We start from the raw sequence: 23,999 nt of genomic DNA on the forward strand, positions 1-23,999 counted from the left end.
CACACACACACACACTCACACACACACACTCACACACACACACTCACACACACACACCACACTTCACTACAGCGGTTAAACCCTGGAGCGGACGCTGGAGGTTTGGATTAAAGCTGCTCTGGCTGCTCTCCCTCACTGTTCATTGTTTATGTGTGATTGTGTGCGCGTGTGTGTGTGTGTGTGTGTGTGTAGTGTGTGATATGCTGCTGTGTGCATCGGTGTGTCTCTGACGGTGTGTGAGTATGTGGTGGTTTCGGAGGGGTCTGTCTGTCCTGCCTGTGGTTTTGATCTCCTGGTCGTGTGGGACGCTGGTTCTGACCTACACCATGTCCGTCCTGCTGGGCCACACTGACCTGCTGCTGCCGTACATCAGGTAGGAGCTCCGACTGACCGTTTACTGTCAGCATTAAGCAGAGAGGCTGCTGACCACCTCTTTTCGTTAGCAGAGCTCCTCTCTGTTCCTGTGTTTACTTTAAACTCTACAGCTTTTATTTTTCATTCTCACTCTAAGTATAATTTATTCAGTTTTTTGTATGTATATTTAACGTTTGTGTTCATATTTCTATTTATTTATTTATGATTACCATTTTTATTAAACAGGCAGTTGTTGTTTATTTACTAATTGTTGTTTTACATACATGATTTTGATGTTTTAATTAAAGCACTTTGAGCTTCATTTTTTTGTCTGAAAGGTGCTATATAAATAGAGTTATCATAATAATTAATATTAAATAATAGTTTTGTGTCATTTTGGAGTAACACAAGCATTATTGACACACAGCAGGCCAATTAGAGTCACTTCAGTTTTATCAGGGTTCCGATTGTCCAAAATTCCCCCATAATTCAGTGTGTGAGGTGTAAACAGAGTGATTCAGAGCGGTTTGGTGTCAAATGGTTCAGATGTCTTTACAGTGGTGGTGATAGGAACCAGGGGTCACCATGACTACAACACAGGGACACGGGAAGTGGGGGTGCTGAGGAGGCTGCAGCGCCCCCTAAGTTTAAGACTGCAACTGATCAAAACAACAATAATAATAATACAGAGATCTGAACTTTAGCAGTGCAGGTAAGACTCATGCGTGCTGGTTGTAGAGAGGAGTTTATATTTTTATATTTCTATTGATGTATTTTCTAAATCTGCTGTAGCTGCACTGTTCAAGTTAACACTGTATTCATCACAGTGAGCTGAATCGCTTCTCTCGCCCCCTGCTGGCCACTTTGTGGTGCATCGCTAAAACACACGCAAGTTGATGTTTAAAGAGAGAAAGTGTGAGTAGAGATAGAGGCTCTGAAGTTACACTGCTTAAAATTTCCGCACCCCCAACTTAAAACACCCTCCCGCGTCCCTGAATATACACATTTTATTTACTGTCCAAAACCACCAGTGAACCTACAGTTAATGTAGGTTTCAAGCAGCTGAAGCCGTGTGAACGTTTCTCCAGCCTCAGTCTGATAGAGATGTTAATCTGCTGATATCAGTGTCATTATAATTAAGGCATAACTGGAGAGCTAAATCAGTCTTATGAATCTGTTCAGGACGCTGCAGCGACACAGCGTGTCCGAATTATGAAATCAGTTATCAAATGAATCCATGTAGAACTCGGATGTATCCTGTACTCATCTTTCCAGAACTGGATAAGGGAATTTCTAGTGAGCCTTAAACTGGCTCTGACTGATCTTGCTAGTCATGGTGGACCAGTTTGGTCATGTTGGTCATGTTGATCATGCTGATTGACCATCTTTGTCACACTGATCATTCTCATTGACCAGTTTGGTCACTCTGGTTGTGCTGACTGACCACCTGCAGGGGAAATCCACTATTAGTAAATTCAGTCAAATCAAACTTGTCATCAGTTCGACACAACGTGACAAAAACTGCCTTTATAACTGACAGTGTTTATAGCTGTAAGCCTTTATAACCGTTTACGTAGGTTTATGGTGTCATGTAGCCTTATGAACACTACAGTAAAGTGTAACCATGTATTGTGCTGTGTTGCTGTGCTGCTGTGTTGTGCTGTGCTGTGCTGTGATGTATTGTGCTGTGCTGTGCTGTGCTGTGCTGTGTTGTGCTGTGCTGTGCTGTGCTGTGATGTGCTGTGCTGTGCTGTGATGTAGTGTGCTGTGCTGTGCTGTGCTGTGCTGTGATGTGTTGTGCTGTGTTGTGCTGTGTTGTGCTGTGCTGTGATGTATTGTGCTGCGCTGTGTTGTGTTGTTATATTTTGCTGTGCTGTGCTGTGCTGTGCTGTGATGTATTGTGCTGTGCTGTGCTGTGCTGTGCTGTGCTGTGTTGTGCTGTGCTGTGCTGTGTTGTGTTGTGCTGTATTGTGCAGTGTTGTGCTTTACTGTGCTAAGCTGTGTGTTCCTATGTTGTAATGTGTTGTGTTGTGTTGTGTTACAGTGATACGGGCACTGAGGTTCCAGAGCGCTGTGTGTTCGGGTTCATGCTCTGCATCTCAGCGTTTCTCGGTAACACGTCTGTTCTTCTCCTGAGTCTCCACTACTCACTGTATCAGATATGCTCAGATATCACCTGTGACTGCACTCACTAATGACCTCACGATCAGATTAGATTATTACTCTTTTCAGAAAATGATTCAGTGCATCATGAAATTAGATTATTTTGTATCAGAATTATGTTTAAAATCATGTGAATACACTGAAGTAACTGGAGGAGCTGCTTATACAGGCAGTAAAATCAATCCAGCAAGTTCAGTCTGACTCTGTCAGACACTCAGTTATACTGTTTTGAAAGATTTGCGCTTTACTGGAGTCTTACTGGAACTGAGCGCTTGGAAGAGCTTTAATATGTGAAGTTCATATCAGACCCACAACACTGAAATAAGCCTTAATGACAATCAGGAGTAAATTTTAGACAGTTTAACGTTTTTGGTAAAGAAACATATTTTGTGGTTATCTTAAAATTCCATCTCCTAAAAGGGAATTTCATCAAATTGTACAAAGAGATTCAGAGTGGTTTGGTGTGAAATGGTTCAGATGTCTTTACAGTGGTGGTGATAGGAACCAGGGGTCGCCATGACTACAACACAGATATAGACATTTTATTTACTATCCAGAACCACCAGTGAACCTACACGAGTCTTCTGAGTCTATATGGAATGTTGATGATGGAAAATAGTGGAAAATCTGAAATAATAAGTTTTCTTTGGGGACTATTTTGCCTCACCCTGCATGTATCCCTCCACCATGAATGGAGTTTAATACGTGTGTGTTTTTAGGTGTGTGTACGGTGTACGTGCGCTATAAGCAGGTCCAGGCTCTGATCTCGGCGTCTGAGTTCAGTCTGCAGACACTCAACTATGTGGGATTTCTGCTCGGAGTGTTCAGCTCTGTGGGGATTTGTGTGGTCGCCAACTTTCAGGTCAGAAGACTTTTATATGAATTTTAATCTCTGGCTTTTTATGAAAAAACCTACCTTGTGCTTCCACTCACTGGCCACTTTATTAGAAACACACACTTTGTGCTTTCAATCACTGGCCACTTTATTAGAAACACCCACCTTGTGCTTCCATTAACTGGCCACTTTATTAGAAACACCCATCTTGTGCTTCCATTAACTGGCCACTTTATTAGAAACACCCACCTTGTGCTTCCACTAACTGGCCACTTTATTAGAAACACCCACCTTGTGCTTCCACTCACTGGCCACTTTATTAGAAACACACACTTTGTGCTTTCACTCACTGGCCACTTTATTAGAAACACCCACCTTGTGCTTCCATTAACTGGCCACTTTATTAGAAACACCCACCTTGTGCTTCCATTAACTGGCCACTTTATTAGAAACACCCACCTTGTGCTTCCATTAACTGGCCACTTTATTAGAAACACCCATCTTGTGCTTCCATTAACTGGCCACTTTATTAGAAACACCCACCTTGCGCTTCCATTAACTGGCCACTTTATTAGAAACACCCACCTTGTGCTTCCACTAACTGGCCACTTTATTAGAAACACCCACCTTGAGCTTCCACTAACTGGCCACTTTATTAGAAAGGTTACAGCTCCTCTAAATAGGTGTACTGTTTTTTTTCCCCACTGTGATAGAAAACAGATATGATGTCCATGCACCTGTTTGGGGCGGGGATGACCTTTGGCCCCGGAGCACTTTACATCCTGGTGCAGACGGGACTGTCGTACCGCATGCAGCCACGTTTCCACGGCACCGACATCCTGTGGGCGCGCACAGCTATCGGGGTTTGGTGCCTCATCAGCATCATCATCTGTATCCTTACAGCTGAAACACTAGCACACTGTGGGTGTTAAAGGGGAAGTGGTTCAGAGCGGTTTGGTGTGAAACGCTCTGTTCTAGATAAACTTACCGAGTCAGAACTGTTCACAGTGGTGGTGATAGGAACCAGACGTCCCCCTCTAAAAGCTCCCTCACAGAAAGTTACTACATGAAATGGTTATGAATTCACTGCCTGATGACTGAGACACTGTTTTATGATAGTTTAGAGAACTTAAACTCCATTCATGGTGGAGGGATACATGCAGGGCGCTGTGAGGCAAAATAGTCCCCAAAGAAAACTTATTATTTCAGATTTTCCACTATTTTACCTTCGTCTTTAACTGTGTTCCTCTCAGTGTTCGTGTCGTCTGTGATGATGTATGATGAGATGCCTGGAGTGGAGGTGGCCACGAAGCTACGCTGGAGTCCTGGAGAGAAAGTGAGAACCTGACTTTTCACACTCAGAGTCAGTGGTAGAGAAATTTGGCTTTCAGAAGAGCTGATACCAGTATCAGTATTCAGAGAGATGGAGGGGTGGGGGGGGCGCTGTGTCTAATATGATGCAGTAACCTTTACCTTGTGCTTCCACTATGTGGCCACTTTATTAGAAACCCCTATCTTGTGCTTCCATTAACTGGCCACTTTATTAGAAACACCTACTTTGTTGTTCCACTAACTGGCCACTTTATTGGAAACACCTACTTTGTGCTTCCACTAACTGGCCACTTTATTGGAAACACCTACTTTGTGCTTCCACTAACTGGCCACTTTATTGGAAACCGCTATATTATACGAGACAGTCTGTCAGTCAGCCTGTGTTCTGTTGTGAATCTGCTGTTTGTGTGTTTCAGGGTTACCTGGCTCACCAGGTGAGTGCAGGGGCGGAGTGGTCTCTGGGCTTGTCCTTCATCTGTTTCTTCTTCACCTTCATTCGAGACTTCCAGGTGAGTTTTTCTGAAGAGTCGCAGCCTCATCAAACGCTGGTCTAATATAAAGCTTCCATCAAACCACTAAGATTCAACTCGTCCTCTGCAAAGTGTGGATTTTTAAAGTGAAAAAACAAATTTCACCCAGTTTCCCCTCATCACCCTGAATATAGTCGATCAGCCAGTACAGGAAGTGAACTCAGACTCGTTTACATTTTAAAGAGTTGGTCTTTGATCTTTGTTTATTGTCCTGCTTTCATCTCGTCCTTTATTTAGAAAATTTCTCTGCGAGTTCAGCCGATTCTGCAGTGTAATCACCTGTACAGCTACCCCCTGTACGAGGACAGAGAGCCTGTCCACCACGGAGAACACTCACCACTGCTGGCGGGGAACATCTGACCACACGCACTGCCCCTAGTGACGTGGATGTAGAACTGCAATCAGCTTTGGACATTTACTCACCAGTGAGGACGAGGAAACACTGCTGTCTGATAAAACATCTCTCAGGAAGTGATAATACAGCACCAGTCAAAAGTTTGGACACTCTGGCTCTGAAGGGAGCTGTGTTTACTTATATTATTGTTTTCCTGAAAGGTTTTTCCTTTATTTTAACATTTAACTTTTTCCACAAGGGTTTTTTCTTTATTTTTTGCTGTTTTACACATTTTAGAAAAGTAATACCCGACTTTAAAACCAGATGCCAAGTATTTAAAAAGTCCATTTCACTTTGTTTCTAAATGAATCTTCACATGATCTTTTTCCAGCCTCGCTGTGTCTCTCACAGTTAGAGCTGTGTGTCACTGTGCCTTTAAGAGTAATATATGTAATTGAGCTCTGTTCTGATTGGCTGTTCTATATTGTGCCTCATTCAAAAAGCAGTCCAGTCTGAAACATTGCTTTATAATTTCAATGTCAGATGTAGGCTGAATGGTGGAGCTAAACTGCTGTACCTGAATGGGTGGAGCTTAATTGCTTTAGACTGAATGGGTGGAGCTAAACTGCTGTACCTGAATGGGTGGAGCTTAATTGCTTTAGACTGAATGGGTGGAGCTAAACTGCTGTAGCTGAATGGGTGGAGCTTAATTGCTTTAGACTGAATGGGTGGAGCTAAACTGCTGTAGGCTGAATGGGTGGAGCTTAATTGCTTTAGACTGAATGGGTGGAGCTAAATTGCTGTAGGCTGAATGGGTGGAGCTAAACTGTTGTGGGCTGAATGGGTGGAGCTAAACTGCTGTAGGCTGAATGGGTGGAGCTTAATTGCTTTAGACTGAATGGGTGGAGCTAAACTGCTGTAGGCTGAATGGGTGGGGCTAAACTGCTGTAGGCTGAATGGGTGGAGCTAAACTGTTGTAGGCTGAATGGGTGGAGCTAAACTGCTGTAGCTGAATGGGTGGAGCTTAATTGCTTTAGACTGAATGGGTGGAGCTAAACTGCTGTAGGCTGAATGGGTGGGGCTAAACTGCTGTAGGCTGAATGGGTGGAGCTAAACTGTTGTGGGCTGAATGGGTGGAGCTAAACTGTTGTAGGCTAAATGGGTGGAGCTAAACTGCTTTAGGCTGAATGGGTGGAGCTAAACTGTTGTGGGCTGAATGGGCGGGGCTAAACTGCTGTAGGCTGAATGGGTGGAGCTAAACTGCTGTAGCTGAATGGGTGGAGCTTAATTGCTTTAGACTGAATGGGTGGAGCTAAACTGCTGTACCTGAATGGGTGGGGCTAAACTACTGTACCTGAATGGGTGGGGCTAAACTGCTGTAGCTGAATGGGTGGAGCTTAATTGCTTTAGACTGAATGGGTGGAGCTAAACTGCTGTAGGCTGAATGGGTGGAGCTTAATTGCTTTAGACTGAATGGGTGGAGCTAAACTACTGTAGGCTGAATGGGTGGAGCTTAATTGCTTTAGACTGAATGGGTGGAGCTAAACTGCTGTGGACTGAATGGGTGGAGCTAAACGACTGTAGGCTGAATGGGTGGAGCTAAACTACTGTGGACTGAATGGGTGGAGCTAAACGACTGTAGGCTGAATGGGTGGAGCTAAACTACTGTGGGCTGAATGGATGGAGCTAAACTGCTGTAGCTGAATGGGTGGAGCTAAACTGCTGTGGACTGAATGGGTGGAGCTAAACGACTGTAGGCTGAATGGGTGGAGCTAAACTACTGTAGGCTGAATGGATGGAGCTAAACTGCTGTAGGCTGAATGGGTGGAGCTAAACGGCTGTAGGCTGAATGGGTGGAGCTAAACTGTTGTGGGCTGAATGGGCGGGGCTAAACTGCTGTAGGCTGAATGAATGCTAGACGGCTGAAGGCTAAAATCAAATACAGTATGTTTAGAAACTTTCACAGTGTTTACTCAGTACATCAAACTCTTTTAGTTCAAAAAAGTGCTAAAAATTTGTTTTTCCATAAAACAGACTCTTTAATCATAAGCCTTTCTGAATTTTAATGAATTTATGAAGCATGTTCAGTCAGGAGGGCTCAGTCATTTTGGCTGCTGCTGTATAATAAACTCAAATGCACATGTAATATTTCAGTTCTAACAAACCAGAAACTTTTCTTTGTGGTTTCAGATTTAAGGTTAGAAAATCCTTTATGAGTTTGCACTGACAGCCGTTTGGCTCCTCATTGCTCTGTTTTTTTATTATGTAATAGTTGTTTCATGATCAGGGGCCGTATTACAGAAACATACTATCTTTTTATCTGAATATCTGACAGGCCAAGATAAGAATTTCACTAATTCATATTACAGAAGAAAATCTGATCTTAATTTAGGAATCTTATCTCATACAGCATCTCAGTTAGAAAATCTTAAGCAACTCCATCAGAGTCGACAATCACCTGTCATGTCTGTTTAGCAACCGATCATACACACACAGCTGAAACGTAAACACATCATCAAAATAATGTTAAAATGTAACTTACAACTAAAAACCTATCCTAAACTAAAGAGTGATAAACTGTAAGCTGAATACTGTGAGAGCGCCCCCTGATGTTTATCAGAGCGTCGCCGCTCCCCAGTTTCAGTCTCCATTTCCCAAACACTTTAGCCAAGCGCGCTAACGTTACTCCTCCTAATAAACAGACACACGTTCAGCTCCGTCTCCTCATTATTCACCACCATCACTGTAATATTTCATCATCAACATTAACACACGAAGGTGATCAGAGGGGCGGTGGAGATCGAGTCTGCAGCGTCTGAGATCTTTAAAACGCAGAGTTAGAAAAGAAAATCATCTCACAGTGAAAGCAGCGTTTTACAGTAGAGATAAATGGAGCTCATTATGCTGGTAGTGAACTATGCTGCTGACTCAGCTGCCTAAAAACCATAGAAACGGACCTTAAACAGAAGTGAGGACCCTGTTGGGGTTCATCCTAAAGTTAGGACAGGATTTAGGAGGTTCAGTCTAGTTAGGATGTTTGTGTGATGCTGTTTTCTTATCTGGAGTTCATGATGAGATTATGAAGGTAGGAGCTGTTATTCTGGAATAGATACTGTCCTGAATTCAGTCCATACTGAAGTCGTCATGGAGATGATGTTTTTGTGATGCGGCTCCTGGTCACTAATGATTTATGATATAATGATTGTGAATTCAGTTTAGAATAATGTTTTGAATAATAAAATGGAAACTTTAGTAAAAGCTCCATCAGCTCTCTCTACTTTTTTAAACCACATCCTTTTTCCTGAATCGCACCGCAAACACTCATCTCCACACAGCGTAAACACAAATTCACACGGTTTAACAGCCATTTCCACCCGAAAGCGGCTCTAATCTGAGTTTGTGTATTTTAGGGACGCTTCAGTATCAGGATACATTACAGTGCTGTTATAATGCTCTTATTAAGCCTTATAGCTGCCTTTAACAACACTTAGCTGACCCTGGATCTATAATCTGCTTATTTTCTTTAGATTTCTATCAATACATCAATAATAAATCACCAGTTAGCTCTAAATTAGACCCTAAATTAGACCCTCTATTCTGCAGTGAAGACTGCTAGTTAACATATTAAACACTTCTTGGGCTTTAAGAACCTTAAAGCTGCACTATGTAAGTTGTTTTAGTTAAAACAGAAATAAGTGTCAAACACTCTAAAATATGGTGGTTGTGTCCTGCAGTGAGTCGCCTGTCAGAGGCGTCGAGTTTTTCGCACCACGTCGTACGTCTTTATGACTCTAAAAGAAGGTCCGACTTGATGTTTCGGCTTCAAATGATCCCAAAATCAACTTCATACTGATGAAGCTATGATGACTATAGCAGATAATTCACTCTCATCCTCAGAGACGCTGCTTCACCACGTTTACACTGAGTTCTCTTTGAGTTCTCCTACAATCAGCAGATTCATCCACTCGAGGAAGAGGCAGAACTCACGCTACAGAATGTTCTTCCACATGTTTGGGTGCAGTTAAACCAGAGAGGTGGAAAACTCACAGTGCAGCTTTAATGGTTTTTAGTTTACGTCTAAGCCGGATTCTGCTAACCGGAATATTTTATTCTCCTTTAAATTTGCACAAAATGAAAATCTGTCGTCAGCTTTGACCTGTAAATCACTGCACACCCACAAAAACACACAATATAAAGATGAAGAAAGTATTAAAGCTGCAGTGTGTAGGATTTAGTGGCATCTAGTGGTGAGGTTGCAGATTGCTAACTAATATGAATTATTCAGTATCTACTATGAATTATTTATTAACTAATATGAATTATTCAGTATCTACTAAGTATATTTAGTACCTACTATGAATTATTCAGTAATTACTATGAATTATTCAGTAACTAATATGAATTATTCAGGACCTGAATAATTTAGTATCTACTATGAACATTAACAATCATTAATTATTTAGTTATATTCTACTGTCTTACTAATTAAAGCGCACATTTGCATTGTAATTTGATTAAACCTGAAAAACTCAGAACATCAAAAAGAAGCAAGTCTTTATTCAAGAGTTTCAACACTGGCTCAGTTTTTAATCCATTGATCAGGATCAATATTAACCAGCCCTCAAGCTGGAATGAAATGTGTCTGCAGTCCATCTTACACTCACACAGCATCACACACACGTTCAGATTCATCTGATATAAAGTACCACAATATACACAGAAAACCCGCCTTACAGTTAAAATTAAACTCACAGATAACTTAAATAATCTAAAAACGACTATCTACAGCTCTGAACTATCATTCAACATCCATCTGAATCATTTCATTTAAGATTAGAGATCAATTCCACAGGCGTGTATGAAGGAGTCCTAGTGTTTCTTCGTCTTCTCTCTCATCTTCTTCTGGTACTCTGCGATCTTCTGCTCGAAAAAACCTGCAGAGGCAGCAAAAACGATGAGCTTTGATAAAAAAATACTGAATAAGTAACAAATAATACAAAATTCATGCCAACATTTAGATGAACACCTGGGGGGTTTATTCTGTTTTTACTCTTTTTAATCAAACCATTTCACTGGAACACCTGCCTCAATCTGGAACGTCAGAAAAAAGCGGAGGCGTTTTTTATTCACAATATTTAAACTGCATGTAATTAATATTTATAAAACTAATATTTGCGTCTTTTATTTGGGCCTGACTGATATGAACACTGTGGCTGATACTGGGTTTAAATTCCAATAACTGATAATATCGGCTGATATAGTTTTATATTTATATGTTTAATCTTTATTTTTTCTCTAATTCAGGGGTGTCCAATCTTATCCACAGAGGGCCGGTGTGGCCGCAGGTTTTCCCCCTAAACAAGCTGGAGCTCACCTGATCCCACTAGTTAATTCAGCTGGTCTAAAAGATTGCACATGTGGATCCCACAACCAAGTGAGTTATTATATGTACAATACTGGCAATATTTTTGCTGATACTGATAATATCACGAGTTATCAATATGGGCCAATATTATCACCCAACCAATGTATCGGTTGTGTTCTAGGACTGATGTATAACGTTCTATGAGGCGTGTCTTACCGTTCTGGTTGGCGGGCCGCTGTTCTGCTTCCTGAATAAACAGATCAAACATCTGCGTCTCCACGAACTTCTTAACGAAGTGCCGAGTGCTTTTGGACTCCAGAGCTTTATAGAAGTTCCTCTTCTGGAACTGTCCCGGCTGACCCGGCCCGTTCCTCACGATGTATTTAGAGAAATGTCCGACTGTCTTCACGAAGAACGGTAGGAACGCTTCAGGAACCACACGATTCAGCTCCTCAAGGGCTAAAACAGAACAGACCAATCACGCTGTAGATTCAGATTAATGAGTCCTGATTCATACATGCTTAAAAAAGATGGTTCTTAAAAGGTTCTTTAGTAAAGAAAACGGTTCTTCCATTATTACGATATCAAGCTCATATACAATAGAAGAACCCTTTTAATGCTATATAGAACATATTTCAGAAAGGTTCTATACAGAACCATCTACAGCACGTTCTCCATCAATCTGAAGAACCCTTTCATCATGCAAAGGACCATTTGTGTAAATAGAAGAGGAGACACACTATATGGCCAAAAGTATGTGGACACCCCTCCCAATTATTGAGTTCAGCTGTTTCAGACACACTCATTGCTAACAGGTGTATAAAATCAAGCACACAGCCTTGCAGTCTCCGTAGACAAACACTGGCAGTAGAGGGTCGCACTGAAGAGCTCAGAGAGTTCAAACATGGCTCTGTCATAGGATGCCGCCTCTGACCCGAGTCAGTGTGTGAGATTCCTGTCCTGCTAGATCTGCCCCAGACAACTGTAAGTGCTATTACTGTGAAATGGAAGCATCTACGAGCGACAACAGCTCAGCCACGAAGCGGTAAAAGTGTACAGACCATAAAAATGATCTATCCTCAGTTGAATCATCACTACAGAGCTCTAAACTGCCTCTAGAAGCAACATCAGCACAAGAACTGTCCATCAGGAGCTTCATTAAATGGGTCTCCATGGCTGAGCAGCTGCACACAAGCCTAAGATCACTATACGCAATGCCAAGTGTCGGCTGGAGGGGTGTAAAGCGCCGCCACTGGACTCTGGAGCAGTGGAAACATGTTCTCTGGAGAGATGAATCAGCTTCTCTATCTGTCAGTCTGATGATGAATCTGGGTTTGGTGGATGTCAGGAGAACGTTACCTACCGGAGTGAACAACAGTACAGTTTGGTGGAGGAGGGATGATGGGCGGGGCTGTTTTTCAGGCCCCTTAGTTCCAGTGAAGGGTGATGATGATGCTACAGCACATTTTACACGTCCATAGAGCTCCATAAAGACATGGAGTGACCAGTTTGGTGTGGAGGAACTCCAGTGGCCCTCACAGAGCCCTGACCTCAACCCCACTGAAAACCTTTGGGATGGACTAGAACGGAGACTGTGAGCCAGACCCTCTCGTCCAACATCAGTGTCTGACCTCACAAATGCTCTTTTGACTGAATGGACACAGATTCCCACAGACTCTCCCCAACATCTTCTAGAAGCTTCCCAGAAGAGTGGAAGCTGTTAGAGCTGCAATGAGATGGAATGGGACGTCCAACAAGCTCACAGAGGTGTGATGGTCAGGTGTCCACATACGTTTGCCCATGTAGTGTATTTTATTATGATGAATCACATGCTACACATGTTTGCTGTTTTTCTTATTTTTTGATGGACAAGTCAAATGTAAACATGATTAATTATACAACAGTATAAGTAAATATGTAATTACATGTATATTATGATGCAGTGTAGACTAGAAATAACTCTAAGCGTTAAAGTGTTCTTTTTGATAAATAAACCTGCGCCCCGGTTGACAGAGCACCTTGTTTAGGTGTAAGTTAGAGAACTTACTGGCGTTCTCATTTCTGGCCTTCAGAGCGTTCAGGATTTCCTCTCTCAGTTTGTGAGGTAAGATGCTGTCCTCGTCTCCGATCTGTTTACAGAGACACGTTTCAGCAGATTTTTCAGTGATTCAGGTATTTAATTCAACAGGTAAACAGGTAAACGGGTAAACGGGTAAAGGACCTGGTGGTAAAAGCACTGTACACTGTAAAAAATGGGGCTGTAACGTAGTTAAGTCAGTGTTTAGGCTGCCTCAGAATTTTAATTCAACTTGAAACAATAAGTTAACATGACAAGAATCTGTGTTTCATACCCCATTTTTATTTTATTAATTACTAACTCAAAATTTTAGGTTTTAACTATTTTCTAAGTTAAAACCTCATTTCAGCAAATATAAATATATTTGTATTACATTACATTAAAGAAACATCTGGTTTATCAAAATCAACTACTCAATGTGAACTACTGACAATGTGAACAGTCACCACCAGATGTCAGCAGAGATACATATTATCAGCCTTTATCTCTCTCTCTCTCTCTCTCTCTCTCTCTCTCTATATATATATATATATATATATATATATATATATATATATATATATATAGAGAGAGAGAGAGAGAGAGAGAGAGATCTTGTTAAATATATGCAGAATTACATTCCAACACCTAGTTCTAGACAACAGGTCTAGACATACTGTATCCAAATGGGACAAGAAAGGTTGAGCATTTTATAATACTCACTGATAGAACCGAGAATAGTGTACTTTATTTTTTCACGTCTAAATTTTATAACAAAATTTTAAAAATGATGGTTCTTCATGGGTGCTTGAAGTAGAGGAAATGGTTTTATTTGGAACCATAAGCACTCAAAGAACCCTCTGCATGAATAAAAGGGTTCTCTGCATCATGAAGTGGTTCTTCAGATTGACGGAGAATGTGCTGTAGATGGTTCCACATAGAACATTTTTGAAAAGGGTTCTATATAGCACCCTATTGTGAACATGTCAAGCTTGTAATAACAGAAACACATTTTGGGTGTTATGTAGAACCCTTTTCAAAAAGGTTCTATACAGAACCGTCTTCAGCACATTCATGCATATTCTCCATCAGTCTGATGAACCCTTACATGATGCAAAGAACCCATTAATCATGCAAATGGTTCTTTGAGTGTTCATGGTTCTATATAGAGCCACTGTCTTAACTAAAGAACCCTTAAAGAACCATCATTTTTAGAAGTGTAGGCTCTCTCTAATCCAGCGAGTGTAAGAAGGAGGTTTATGGTTTTCCAGGTTAAAGGAATTAAGCGTCTTAGTGTAGTTTATGATCTTATACTGAAATATGAAACATATAAAATCAAAACTCACTTCTCTGATAAAGGTTTGTTTTCTTCCTTCTGACAAGTCGACGGCCAGCAGCTGTAGGGAATAAGAACAAGATCGCAGTGAGAGTCGGATCATAAACACAAACATCAATATAAACATTTACAAAACATGTTTTCTCATTAGATCCTATATAACGATGTTATATCCAGTCTAACGAGCTGCATGTTAGCATTTACTAATTAAAACAAACGTTTGCAGGCCTTTTCCACTTCACCTTAGTCCATTTCAAATGAGCTCAGGCCCAGAGAAGGTGGCAGCGTTTCTGGATCCTGTTTATATCTGGTTTCTTCTTTGTGTTTTAGAGTTTTAACTTGCATTTGTGGAAGCAGTGATGAACTGTTTTCACAGACAGTGGTTTTCAGAAGTGTTTCTGAGCCCATGCAGTGATTTCCACTACAGAATCATGTCTGTTTTTAATGCAGTGATGTCTGAGGGCCCAAAGATCACAGCCAGTAAATACTGGTTTTTGGCCTTGTCCCTTACATACAGAGATTTCTCCAGATTCTCTGAGTCTTTTAATGATATTATGTACCGTAGATGATGAAAAGCAGAAGTTCTTTACTATTTTATGTTGAGAAACGTTTTTCTTGAATTGTTGCGCTATTTGATGGTGCAGTCTTTCACAGAGTGGTGAACCCCTCCTCATCTTTACTTCTGAAAGACTCCGCCTCTCTGAGATGATCTTTTATACCCAATCATGTTACTGACCTGTTCCCAATTAACCACCAGGTGTTTTTTTTAGTATTACACAGCTTTACCAGCCTTTTGTCCCCCGTCCCAACTTTTTCTGGAACGTGTTGTTGGCATAAAATTCAAAATGGGCATAAATTTAAAAAAAAAACAATAAAAATTCTTAGTTTCAACATTTGATATGTTCTCTTTTTACTATTTTCAATTAAATATAGGATTTAAATGATTTCCACATAATTGCAGTCGAACCCCTTTGCCGATGTGGAACTGGTCTGTTTGTCCATTTTTGGTCATGACTGTGGCTTGTTAACCCTGGGGTTGTGTGATGTTTCCTAACCAGCATATGACTGTGTCTACTGGGAAACATTGCTATGGATGAAAACATCGGAGGGGGTCACAGTGATAATCAGCCCATCCCCTCTTACTTTCACTGTGACTTCAGGCTCATTAAAGAACAAAGAACATTTTTAATACTGTGATTTCTGCATAATAGAAAGTTCTAGAAATGTGCTTGTGTGGCTCATGTGTCCGTTTAGTCCATCAGCCAGTTTCCCTGTTAAAAAATCTGAATCCCTTCAAAAATTCATAAAAATTCATTATGGCATATTCCCTCAGTGAAATCATCAAAATAATGTAGTGCTGCTGAAAAACTGTTAAATGTGTTTATATTTAACATTAAATTGTAAAAATATAAAGTTTTCATATATAGTTTCCATCGTTATCCTGTAATTAGCGTATTGTATTATTACTCACGTCGCCCTGGTCAGTGACTTGGTCAGTGAGGCGCTTCTGGACCCCCAGCAGGTACGGCGTGGGGGCCATGACCACATCTATGAGGATTTCAGGTACGATGGAGATGAGCGTGTGCTGCCAGATGAAGGGATAGAGAAGAACAGTAACGGCGTGGATCACCTGAGATAACGTACTGAGAGAGAGAGAGAGAGAGAGAGAGAGAGAGACAGTCAGTTTGATGTCAGTGCTAATGCTAATTGATCTACAGTGTCACTGTGTTTCGTTACCATTATAGTTTTGGTTTGTTAATAGATGATAAACAAACACACCCCAGTTCCTCTGCGATGAAGATGATTCTGCGCTCCAACACTGTTGCAGCGAACACCTGCACCACCTCCTCATCCGTCAGACACCTGAACAGAACCCGGAAATCCACGTGTTCCAGCCACGAGTCTATGGGACGCGTCAGACTGATGATCTACACAAACATACAGACAGACACAGGAACATCAACCATCCTCCACACAGACCGTACAGGAGCATCAACCATCCTCCACACAGACCGTACAGGAGCATCGACCATCCTCCACACAGACCGTACAGGAGCATCGACCATCCTCCACACAGACCGTACAGGAACATCGACCATCCTCCACACAGACCGTACAGGAACATCGACCATCCTCCACACAGACCGTACAGGAGCATCGACCATCCTCCACACAGACCGTACAGGAACATCAACCATCCTCCACACAGACCGTACAGGAACATCAACCATCCTCCACACAGACCATACAGGAACATCGACCATCCTCCACACAGACCGTACAGGAACATCGACCATCCTCCACACAGACCGTACAGGAACATCGACCATCCTCCACATAGCTTGCAACAATAGAAGCTCGATTTTTGGTGCTATAGAACACTTTTCGCAAAGGTTGTATATAGAACCATCTACAGCACATTCTCCACCAATCCGAGGAACCCTTTCATGGTGCAAAGAACTGTTTATTCATGCAAAGTGTTCTTTAAGTGTTAAGGTTCTAGATAGAACCCCTTTCTTCACTAAAGAACCCTTGAAGAAACATCCTTTTTGAGAGTATAACTTGTCCAAGCCCTTTCAGGGCTGTTGTTACTTTCCCTGCACGTTCTCTGTTGTTCTTTCTTTGTTAGTATGTTCTGTACCTTTTTGTGCAAACAATAAAATAAAAAATAAATAAATAAAAACAAATAAATAAAAATCCTGCTTTGTGAAATTCCAGTATAAAGTCTAGTTTGTGTGTAACTCACTAATGCATAAACCTGAACTTACATCCTAACTAGCCTACGTTTGACCCTACATAGCGACCGACCGTGAGTGAAGGTCACTCTTTTGAACACCATCAGGGTGCAGTGTCAGTGAGTGCACTGTATGTTTTTCCGAGTGGAATGCTGCAGGCTGGAACGCCGCAGCGTGATCGCACACCCACGGCCAAACATGAGCGAAGCAGAGTCAAGTTCGGACAGAGCAGGACACGCCTTCGCCCTCCTCTGTACTCCCACAGTAACCCGGCCTGCCCGACTCAGCGCCCTGTGAGAGCGACTGTGCAGCGTGTTCCTGCCTGCATTTGCTCCTGACACACCTTTCAGTTCAGCTTTCACTCTGTTACACCTGAGAGCCGGCAGTCACGGACGATCAACCAGTTTAAGACACGAGCACAGAGCAGCTAGAACATCCTACGTAGGACATTAGTACATACACCACCACTGATTCATCTCATTTACAGCCAAAATGGCCTACATATATTCATTTTTCAGTGTCCGGAAAAAAGCTGAAAATACATAGACAACTAAATAGAATTTGTTCAGTATTTAATGTATCACTCTTTACGTTTATTATGGCTTGTATTCTTTTCAGGAGTCTCACTTTCAGTTTCTCAAACCTGTTTGTATCAGCAGTTGTAACCAAATCCAGATGTCATCAGTCCATTAACCTTCCTCCACACCCAGATTCCCAGTTTTGGTCTCCTTTTCTCAGTGAAAGTCACACATCTCTTCAGACCCACAGATATACAGGGTGATTCAAAAAGAGTCATCTGATTTCAAAGCGCTACACTTTTCCAACCGTGAGGCTCCGAGGAACCAATCACAATCCAATTGTAAGAGGGGGTCATAGAGTTGCTGACGGTCAGTGGAAGACGGCTCCCTTCAGTCTGAGAGGAGATGAGACCCCTGAGCAGAAAGCGTTCTGCGTTCTCCACTTCAATAAGAGTGAATCCGTCATAACTGTGCAGTGTGATTTTCGTGGGCAGTGAAGCTCCAACAGCTCAGAGCGTTCGTCGTTGGTTCCACAACACTGGATGATCTCCGAAATCACACTGAAAGAGCCGAGAGTGCAGAGTTTGACTATGGCGTTGATGTTGTCTGTACAGCTGGAGGAGGTTCAGACTGAGACCTTCTACAATTACATAATAAACTTTATGCTCATTTAAACCATTTACAGTTCACTGCACTGATCTGTTATGATTTACAGGTGAAATAAACCATTTTGAAATCAGATGAGTCTTTCTGAATCACTCTGTACATGCCTAGATGCCGCATTGTCTGTTGTTCTCTATCTGAGGTGATGCGTCTGCACGTCCGCCATGTTGGAGAGGTCAAGATATGCTTTTAAACAAACACGCTGTACTGAGATATGATGGGTTCCCATGATTGAATCGGCCACAACTTCCTTATTACTCAACCAATTTTCACCCAATTTGTTTTGTTACAATCCTCAGACACAGGTGAATCTAGGTTGCATGGCTCTCCATAGCTTTTATTACTATTTAATAACTGTGATGGTTCTGGTTAGCTTTCCGGAGCAGCAGGAATTAAGTCTGTACCTGACGTTAAAAACTGAGTTTATCAAATCAGCAAATCCATCAATGTGTGATTAACAGTGTAAATAAATCTCTACTACATAAAGATCCTGAATAGACTATTAAATGAAATGAGCTTCATATAAAACCAGAGGAAAACAATCACACCAACAGGTTCTCTGAGCCTCATTAACCACACGGCCATATCTACACAAACACCACACAGACAATACACATCACACAGACATGAGTGTGGATCACTGCGTTCCCTCCGTTATATAATCCTCTCCCACTTTCTGAGAGTGATATTTCTGAATTAGTGTAATTTTGGACAGTATCTTTATTAAACTGCCGCTCTGTAATGGTACTGAATACAGTCCAGCTGATGTGCCTGGCTGGACCCAACGCGGTATCTAGGTATGTATATCTATGTTTCAGACCCACAGCGCTGAGTCGTCTTCTCACAGTGGAAGGATGGACAGAAACACCTGTGGATGTTTTCAGATCTGATCAGCTTGATTTTCTCCTCTCTCTCAGAGATGAAAGCTTTAAGTGCTGTTTATCTGATGGGGGCAGTTTTGGGGTCGACCAGCTCTTCCAGGTGGTTGTTAGGAGACACACTTTCTCTGAATCATTTTACCTCCAGTTCTGGAAACTCTTGTTGTTTTCCTTCGACTTCCTGATTCCTCCTGAGGTGGATTATCTCATATCTAATCTCCTGAATCTCCTCTACATGTATAAAAGTACATCACCTGGGTGGAGACTCTGAAGTCACTCTGAGGGCTTCATTTTGTCAGCACGTTTATAGACCACAGTGTCAGAAGCCACACAGTTTAGTTTATTATACATTACTGAACACCTCCATAAGTCAGCTGGTGTGTGATGATTAAGGCATGCAGTTAGCACCATGCTAACAGACCACAAATGTTCTCATTCTGTAGTCGGCGCCAAGCTCTAATGCCCATATCAGGAATCTCGATCGGGCCAGGTCTAATCCCGATTGGGCCATATGAGCATTTTAATATGTGGGTCAGTTTTGGCTCACATGCAGTTAGCCAGTGCTGACCATGGGCCAGTAGTGGCACACCTCTGCCAGAAGTGGCCCATATCTGCATGCTATCCGGGTTCGATATCACTAAGCGACACTAAGGCGGGCTGTGGCGGTGCTCTGAAGAGCTGTGCTACCTTATCAAAATGTTCTACCATAGCAAATAATTACAGGTCTACCTGTAAATAAAACCTCTAGGTAGGATATTTTGATCCTTTTGAGCATAAAACTCCTCAAAAATGCTACCAGTGTTAAAATTATGAGGCTGAATTTGGCTTCTTTTTCTCCAGCTTCTTGTTTGAATGTTCCTGTTCCACCTTAAATGGTGGAGCAGTTATAATTAGTAATTAAACTGTTTAACGACCTCGTATTTCAGAGGATCCAGTGATATTCAACAAACCGTATCTGGTTGTGGACATTTTTATCTACCACAGCTGTATTATCTATTCTTATTGAACACTTTTATTGCTCTGTGTTTGCGTAAGGCACTCTGAGTTGCCCCTGTGTATGAAAGGTGCTATACAAATAAACTTGTCTTGCCCAAAGAAGCAAACTTCAGACCCCAAACACGTCTTTGCTGATGGACTCTGTTTGGTCCAAGAGGGGAAAATAAGAGAATTAGATTTTTCACCAAATTATAGCTTTTTACTGTAAAACAAGTACAGCAGATTAAGAAGGAATGAAGTTCGGTGTGAACCGAGTTCCTGACTCTGGGGCAGACGTTACCTCAGTGCCGGATTCGGGGATGAAGCTTTTGATGTTGACGGTGTTTCCAGGCGCAGGAAACGGAGCTTCTCTCAGACTCTGCATGAACGGATAGATCATGGCCATGGACTTCTGCCTCCTCTTCTCCACCTCGTCAAAGATCTGAACCAAACAGCAAACGTAGTTCACCAGAAATCAGCTCTGTGCTAAAGCTGCTTGTGTATTTTACCAAGTTCTTGCTGAAAAAGGACCATTAGAGACCATTAGGAATCAAACCCAATGGTTTTGCTCTCTAATTGGCTTAATGGTTTTCAATAGAGACCACTAGTTTCCTGTAGAACACCTTTAGTTCCCATTAGGAAACCATTAAATGAGTCCATTTTTGTGTCCCTAGCGTTTCAGATATATTACACTAAAAAAAACATGTTAGGGTTACAATTCATTTATATTTTAAAATAAAACAAGAATTAGTTATTAACAATAATAATTAACAATAACAATAGTTATTTTAACAATTACACCTTCTTGAGACTCAATTTAGCAATATTGGTTTTTAAATCAATCATATAGAATCCAGGCACCACAGAAGAGCTCGTCCTCACAGTCATGTCTAAAGGCTGAGGCCATATTCTGAGGTAAAAAACGTTTTTCTCCATTTTTAACTGCAATAATCTATACGTGACTATGAAATATATGATTTAAATGACATAAAGAAAACAAAAGCCAAATAAATATTATAAAATATATAATGAAAGTTGTCCCCAGGACTCGTGTCACTGGTGTTACTGCGTAACAAAAAATCTCTTATTTTGAAATAAAAGTCAAACTGATGACATCACTCGACCTCCTTTTACCTGTTTTCTGAGGATCTATGAAGAAAAGCTCATGGTGAGTCCACTGAGTCTTTCAGTTATCAGAGATTTTCCCATTTAGCTCATGATTTTTGAGAATGATGGTGTTTGGTGTAAAATACAGGTGTTTGTTGGAGAATGAGGCTGCTTGTTGGAAAAAGCCATCATAAATGTTTATGTAGGTCTGTGTCCAGTTGTCATGAAAGGCTTATGTGTCGTATAAACACTGACCTTCAGTAAACTGCTAACACGTTTTTTTAAAAACTATGTAAATACACAGTGAAATTACTCTGCACACAAAAATGAAATGTTGGATTTACTTTAAAATGTTATGTTGAGTGGTTCCACGCAACTGCGTTAAGTAGCTTCTAAGAACTCAAGAACTCACTTAAATTTACTGAAACAACACAACTGGCTGAGTTTCACTGACCTACATGCATTTGTTCAATGAGAGATACGAAACCGATTAAAACCAACAGCCAAGTGTTTTCATTATTCTGACTGATCTTGGGAAAGACTACGAAGATTAAACTGAAGCTGAAGATGAAGGTGAGGGAGATGACGTTATGCCTCTAGGATCAGACCAAAGCAAATGTTTTTCCTAAAGAGCTGCTCTGTAATCTGAGAGGTTTATTCTGCAGTATTTGATCAGCATTAACAGAGCACACGGATCGAGAACAAAGGTCGAGCTGAACACCAGCAAATCAAACAGGAGCTGCACCTGACCTGCCTCGTGTTTAGGTAAAGAGACTGCAGATAACAGCCTGAGCTCTATGAGGGCCCATCATACGAGAGGAAACACATCACAGCAAAACCTCAACACTGACTGCTACACCTGGCACCATCAACACCTCAGCTGACAATTCATCTCCATGTGAGAGTGTTTGTTGGAGAGTTATTTAATGTTTAACATTTAATGGAGAACGATGGTGTTTGTTGGACATGTTTGTGATTTTTTGAGAATGGTGGTGTTTGATGGAGAATGACGGTGTTTGGTGTAGGATGGGGTGTTTTGTGTTTGTGTTTGGTGGAGAATGAGGTGATTCTGGAGAATGCTGGTGTTTGTTGGAGAATGTAGGTGTTGAAGAATGATGGTGTTTGTTGGAGAATGTAGGTGTTGAAGAATAATGGTGTTTGTTGGAGAATGTAGGTATTAAAGAATGCTGGTGTTTGTTGGAGAATGTAGGTATTAAAGAATGCTGGTGTTTGTTGGAGAATGTAGGTGTTGAAGAATGATGGTGTTTGTTGGAGACTGATGTGTTCAGTGGAGAATGATGTCTGACGGAGAATGCGGTGATTCTGGAAAATGTTGGTGTTTGTTGGTGTTGAAGAACAACGGTATTTGATGGAGACTGATGCTGCTTGGTTGACAATTATGGTGGGTGGTGGAAAACTTGTTTGGTGTCTTTTGGGGAACGCTTGTGTTTAATGGTGAATGATGGGTTCTCAGTGTTCTCTGAAAGTGAAAGAACTAGACTGTACAGCCTTTCTTTAGTAGTAGGATCCAGTGTTTCCTGATAAGTGAGATAAGATCTAATCTGTTTGCACTCCGATCTGAACCCTCTGAGGAGCTCGAAAACAGTGCTGCGGTCAGAGACTGGTAGAGCGGATTACCTTGGAGAAGAGCCCAAAGCAGGCCACCTTGCTGATGATGCAGTATGCTTCTGGTGGACGAGCGCCATTACCATGAGGCTGAGAGAGAGAGATGGGGAGAATGGGGGCAACGAGAAAGAGATTCAGAGATGTTAACCAATAACTGGAAAACTGGATATTTTCCTTTTAGAATAAATCAAGCCAGGACCATAAAATATCAGTCTACCAATGATTAACGAAAGGTTCATTCTGAAGGTTAAAAGCTGTTAGAATAACCCAAATAATATTTACCAGCAGCCTCCGGCAGTAACCATTTCTCCTGCTTCCGTCGATTTCCGTCAGAACAAAAGAGAACGTCTCACTGTGGCGGGAAAAAGAAACAGAGAGAGATTAATAACACGATCACTTCCTCTTTTACCTGAGGGCAGGTGTGTCAGGTGTGTTTTATCAGGCCTGTACCTGCAATACTCCGTCAGCGGAGCCCAGTTGATGCCTTCAGGAAAGCAGAACAGAGTGATGGCCTTGAGCGTCTTCTCCTCTTCCTCCTTCTGGAAACGTACCATGCCATCTTTCTGAGAGACACAAACAAAAGAGAGTCATTGTGATTGTTTCAACCTCCCGGGTGTATATACCTGTTTTTGCTGCCTTGCCCTCTTGTCTTTCTCTTTTTCATGTTTCGCCTATCCTTTTTCTGGGCCTGCACTTGGAGACTTCTGATTGGCTGCAGCAGGGAGGCGCTCCAGCTATGAAAGGGCCTGGGAAAGCAAGATGGTGGTTGGCTGCTTCGGTTGTTGCATCTGCTCTCCCATCAACCAGATCAAACCCAGCACCTTGGTTCAGCTTGTCTTAATCAGCCTTGATGTTCTTGTAATAAATCATGTAACTCTTGTTCTCTAAAGTTGGGGTGAGCTCCCTGTCCTGTTTGCTATCGTTTTCCCCTGGTTTGGTTCAGGGTAGCTGTTTGTGTCTTTCTTTTTATCCTTGGTAAGTTGGTTAGATTGTTTCTAGCTCGTTTTGGGCGTTAGCTCTCCCCGAAGTCATTTATCATCTTTTATTATATCTTACTATATTTAAAGAAAGGCAATTCAAGTCTGAGAGGAATAAATGGTGATATTTTGCCATTTTATCTGGGTTCATGGTGTTTTGGTCTGGCGGCTGGGCTGGCGTTTGGCATTTTTTTATGTACGACCTCTTTTAAAAT

General features: G+C 41.6%; 2 protein-coding genes across 2 annotated transcripts in view; one reads left to right on the plus strand and one right to left on the minus strand.

Annotated features, from left to right (window-relative positions):
• Positions 1 to 242: 242 nt before the first annotated feature.
• On the plus strand, positions 243 to 6,159 carry LOC118813002 (DNA damage-regulated autophagy modulator protein 2). The gene is made up of 7 exons (XM_036578110.1): positions 243 to 373; positions 2,399 to 2,466; positions 3,237 to 3,379; positions 4,066 to 4,243; positions 4,606 to 4,688; positions 5,101 to 5,193; positions 5,452 to 6,159. Exons 1-7 carry the CDS (start codon positions 243 to 245, stop codon positions 5,572 to 5,574), a joined length of 819 nt encoding a protein of 272 aa, XP_036434003.1. The 3' UTR covers positions 5,575 to 6,159.
• A 4,005-nt stretch (positions 6,160 to 10,164) lies between these two features.
• Positions 10,165 to 23,999, minus strand: part of dennd2da (DENN/MADD domain containing 2Da) — a 48,087-nt gene continuing 34,252 nt past the window's right edge. Inside the window, exons 7-16 of the mRNA XM_036579665.1 lie at positions 23,258 to 23,370; positions 23,090 to 23,159; positions 22,820 to 22,897; positions 20,376 to 20,516; positions 16,085 to 16,233; positions 15,777 to 15,948; positions 14,316 to 14,366; positions 12,961 to 13,042; positions 11,130 to 11,372; positions 10,165 to 10,482 (exon numbers count right to left, since the gene is read on the minus strand). Coding sequence (XP_036435558.1) covers positions 10,418 to 10,482; positions 11,130 to 11,372; positions 12,961 to 13,042; positions 14,316 to 14,366; positions 15,777 to 15,948; positions 16,085 to 16,233; positions 20,376 to 20,516; positions 22,820 to 22,897; positions 23,090 to 23,159; positions 23,258 to 23,370 — 1,164 coding nt within the window. The 3' untranslated portion in view covers positions 10,165 to 10,417. The remainder of the gene's footprint in view (positions 10,483 to 11,129; positions 11,373 to 12,960; positions 13,043 to 14,315; positions 14,367 to 15,776; positions 15,949 to 16,084; positions 16,234 to 20,375; positions 20,517 to 22,819; positions 22,898 to 23,089; positions 23,160 to 23,257; positions 23,371 to 23,999) is intronic.

This window comes from Colossoma macropomum, unplaced genomic scaffold, assembly GCF_904425465.1.
Source record: "Colossoma macropomum unplaced genomic scaffold, Colossoma_macropomum, whole genome shotgun sequence".
NCBI classification, from domain to species: domain Eukaryota; kingdom Metazoa; phylum Chordata; class Actinopteri; order Characiformes; family Serrasalmidae; genus Colossoma; species Colossoma macropomum.

What these genes read in the sequence shown, in the direction of transcription:
- LOC118813002 (XM_036578110.1), top strand. Translation starts at nt 243, where the DNA reads ATGTGGTGGTTTCGGAGGGGTCTGTCTGTCCTGCCTGTGGTTTTGATC. An exon ending in CCTCATCAGCATCATCATCT is followed by an intron (nt 4,244 to 4,605) that starts GTATCCTTACAG and finishes TGTTCCTCTCAG; the next exon opens with TGTTCGTGTCGTCTGTGATG. An exon ending in CCTTCATTCGAGACTTCCAG is followed by an intron (nt 5,194 to 5,451) that starts GTGAGTTTTTCT and finishes TCCTTTATTTAG; the next exon opens with AAAATTTCTCTGCGAGTTCA.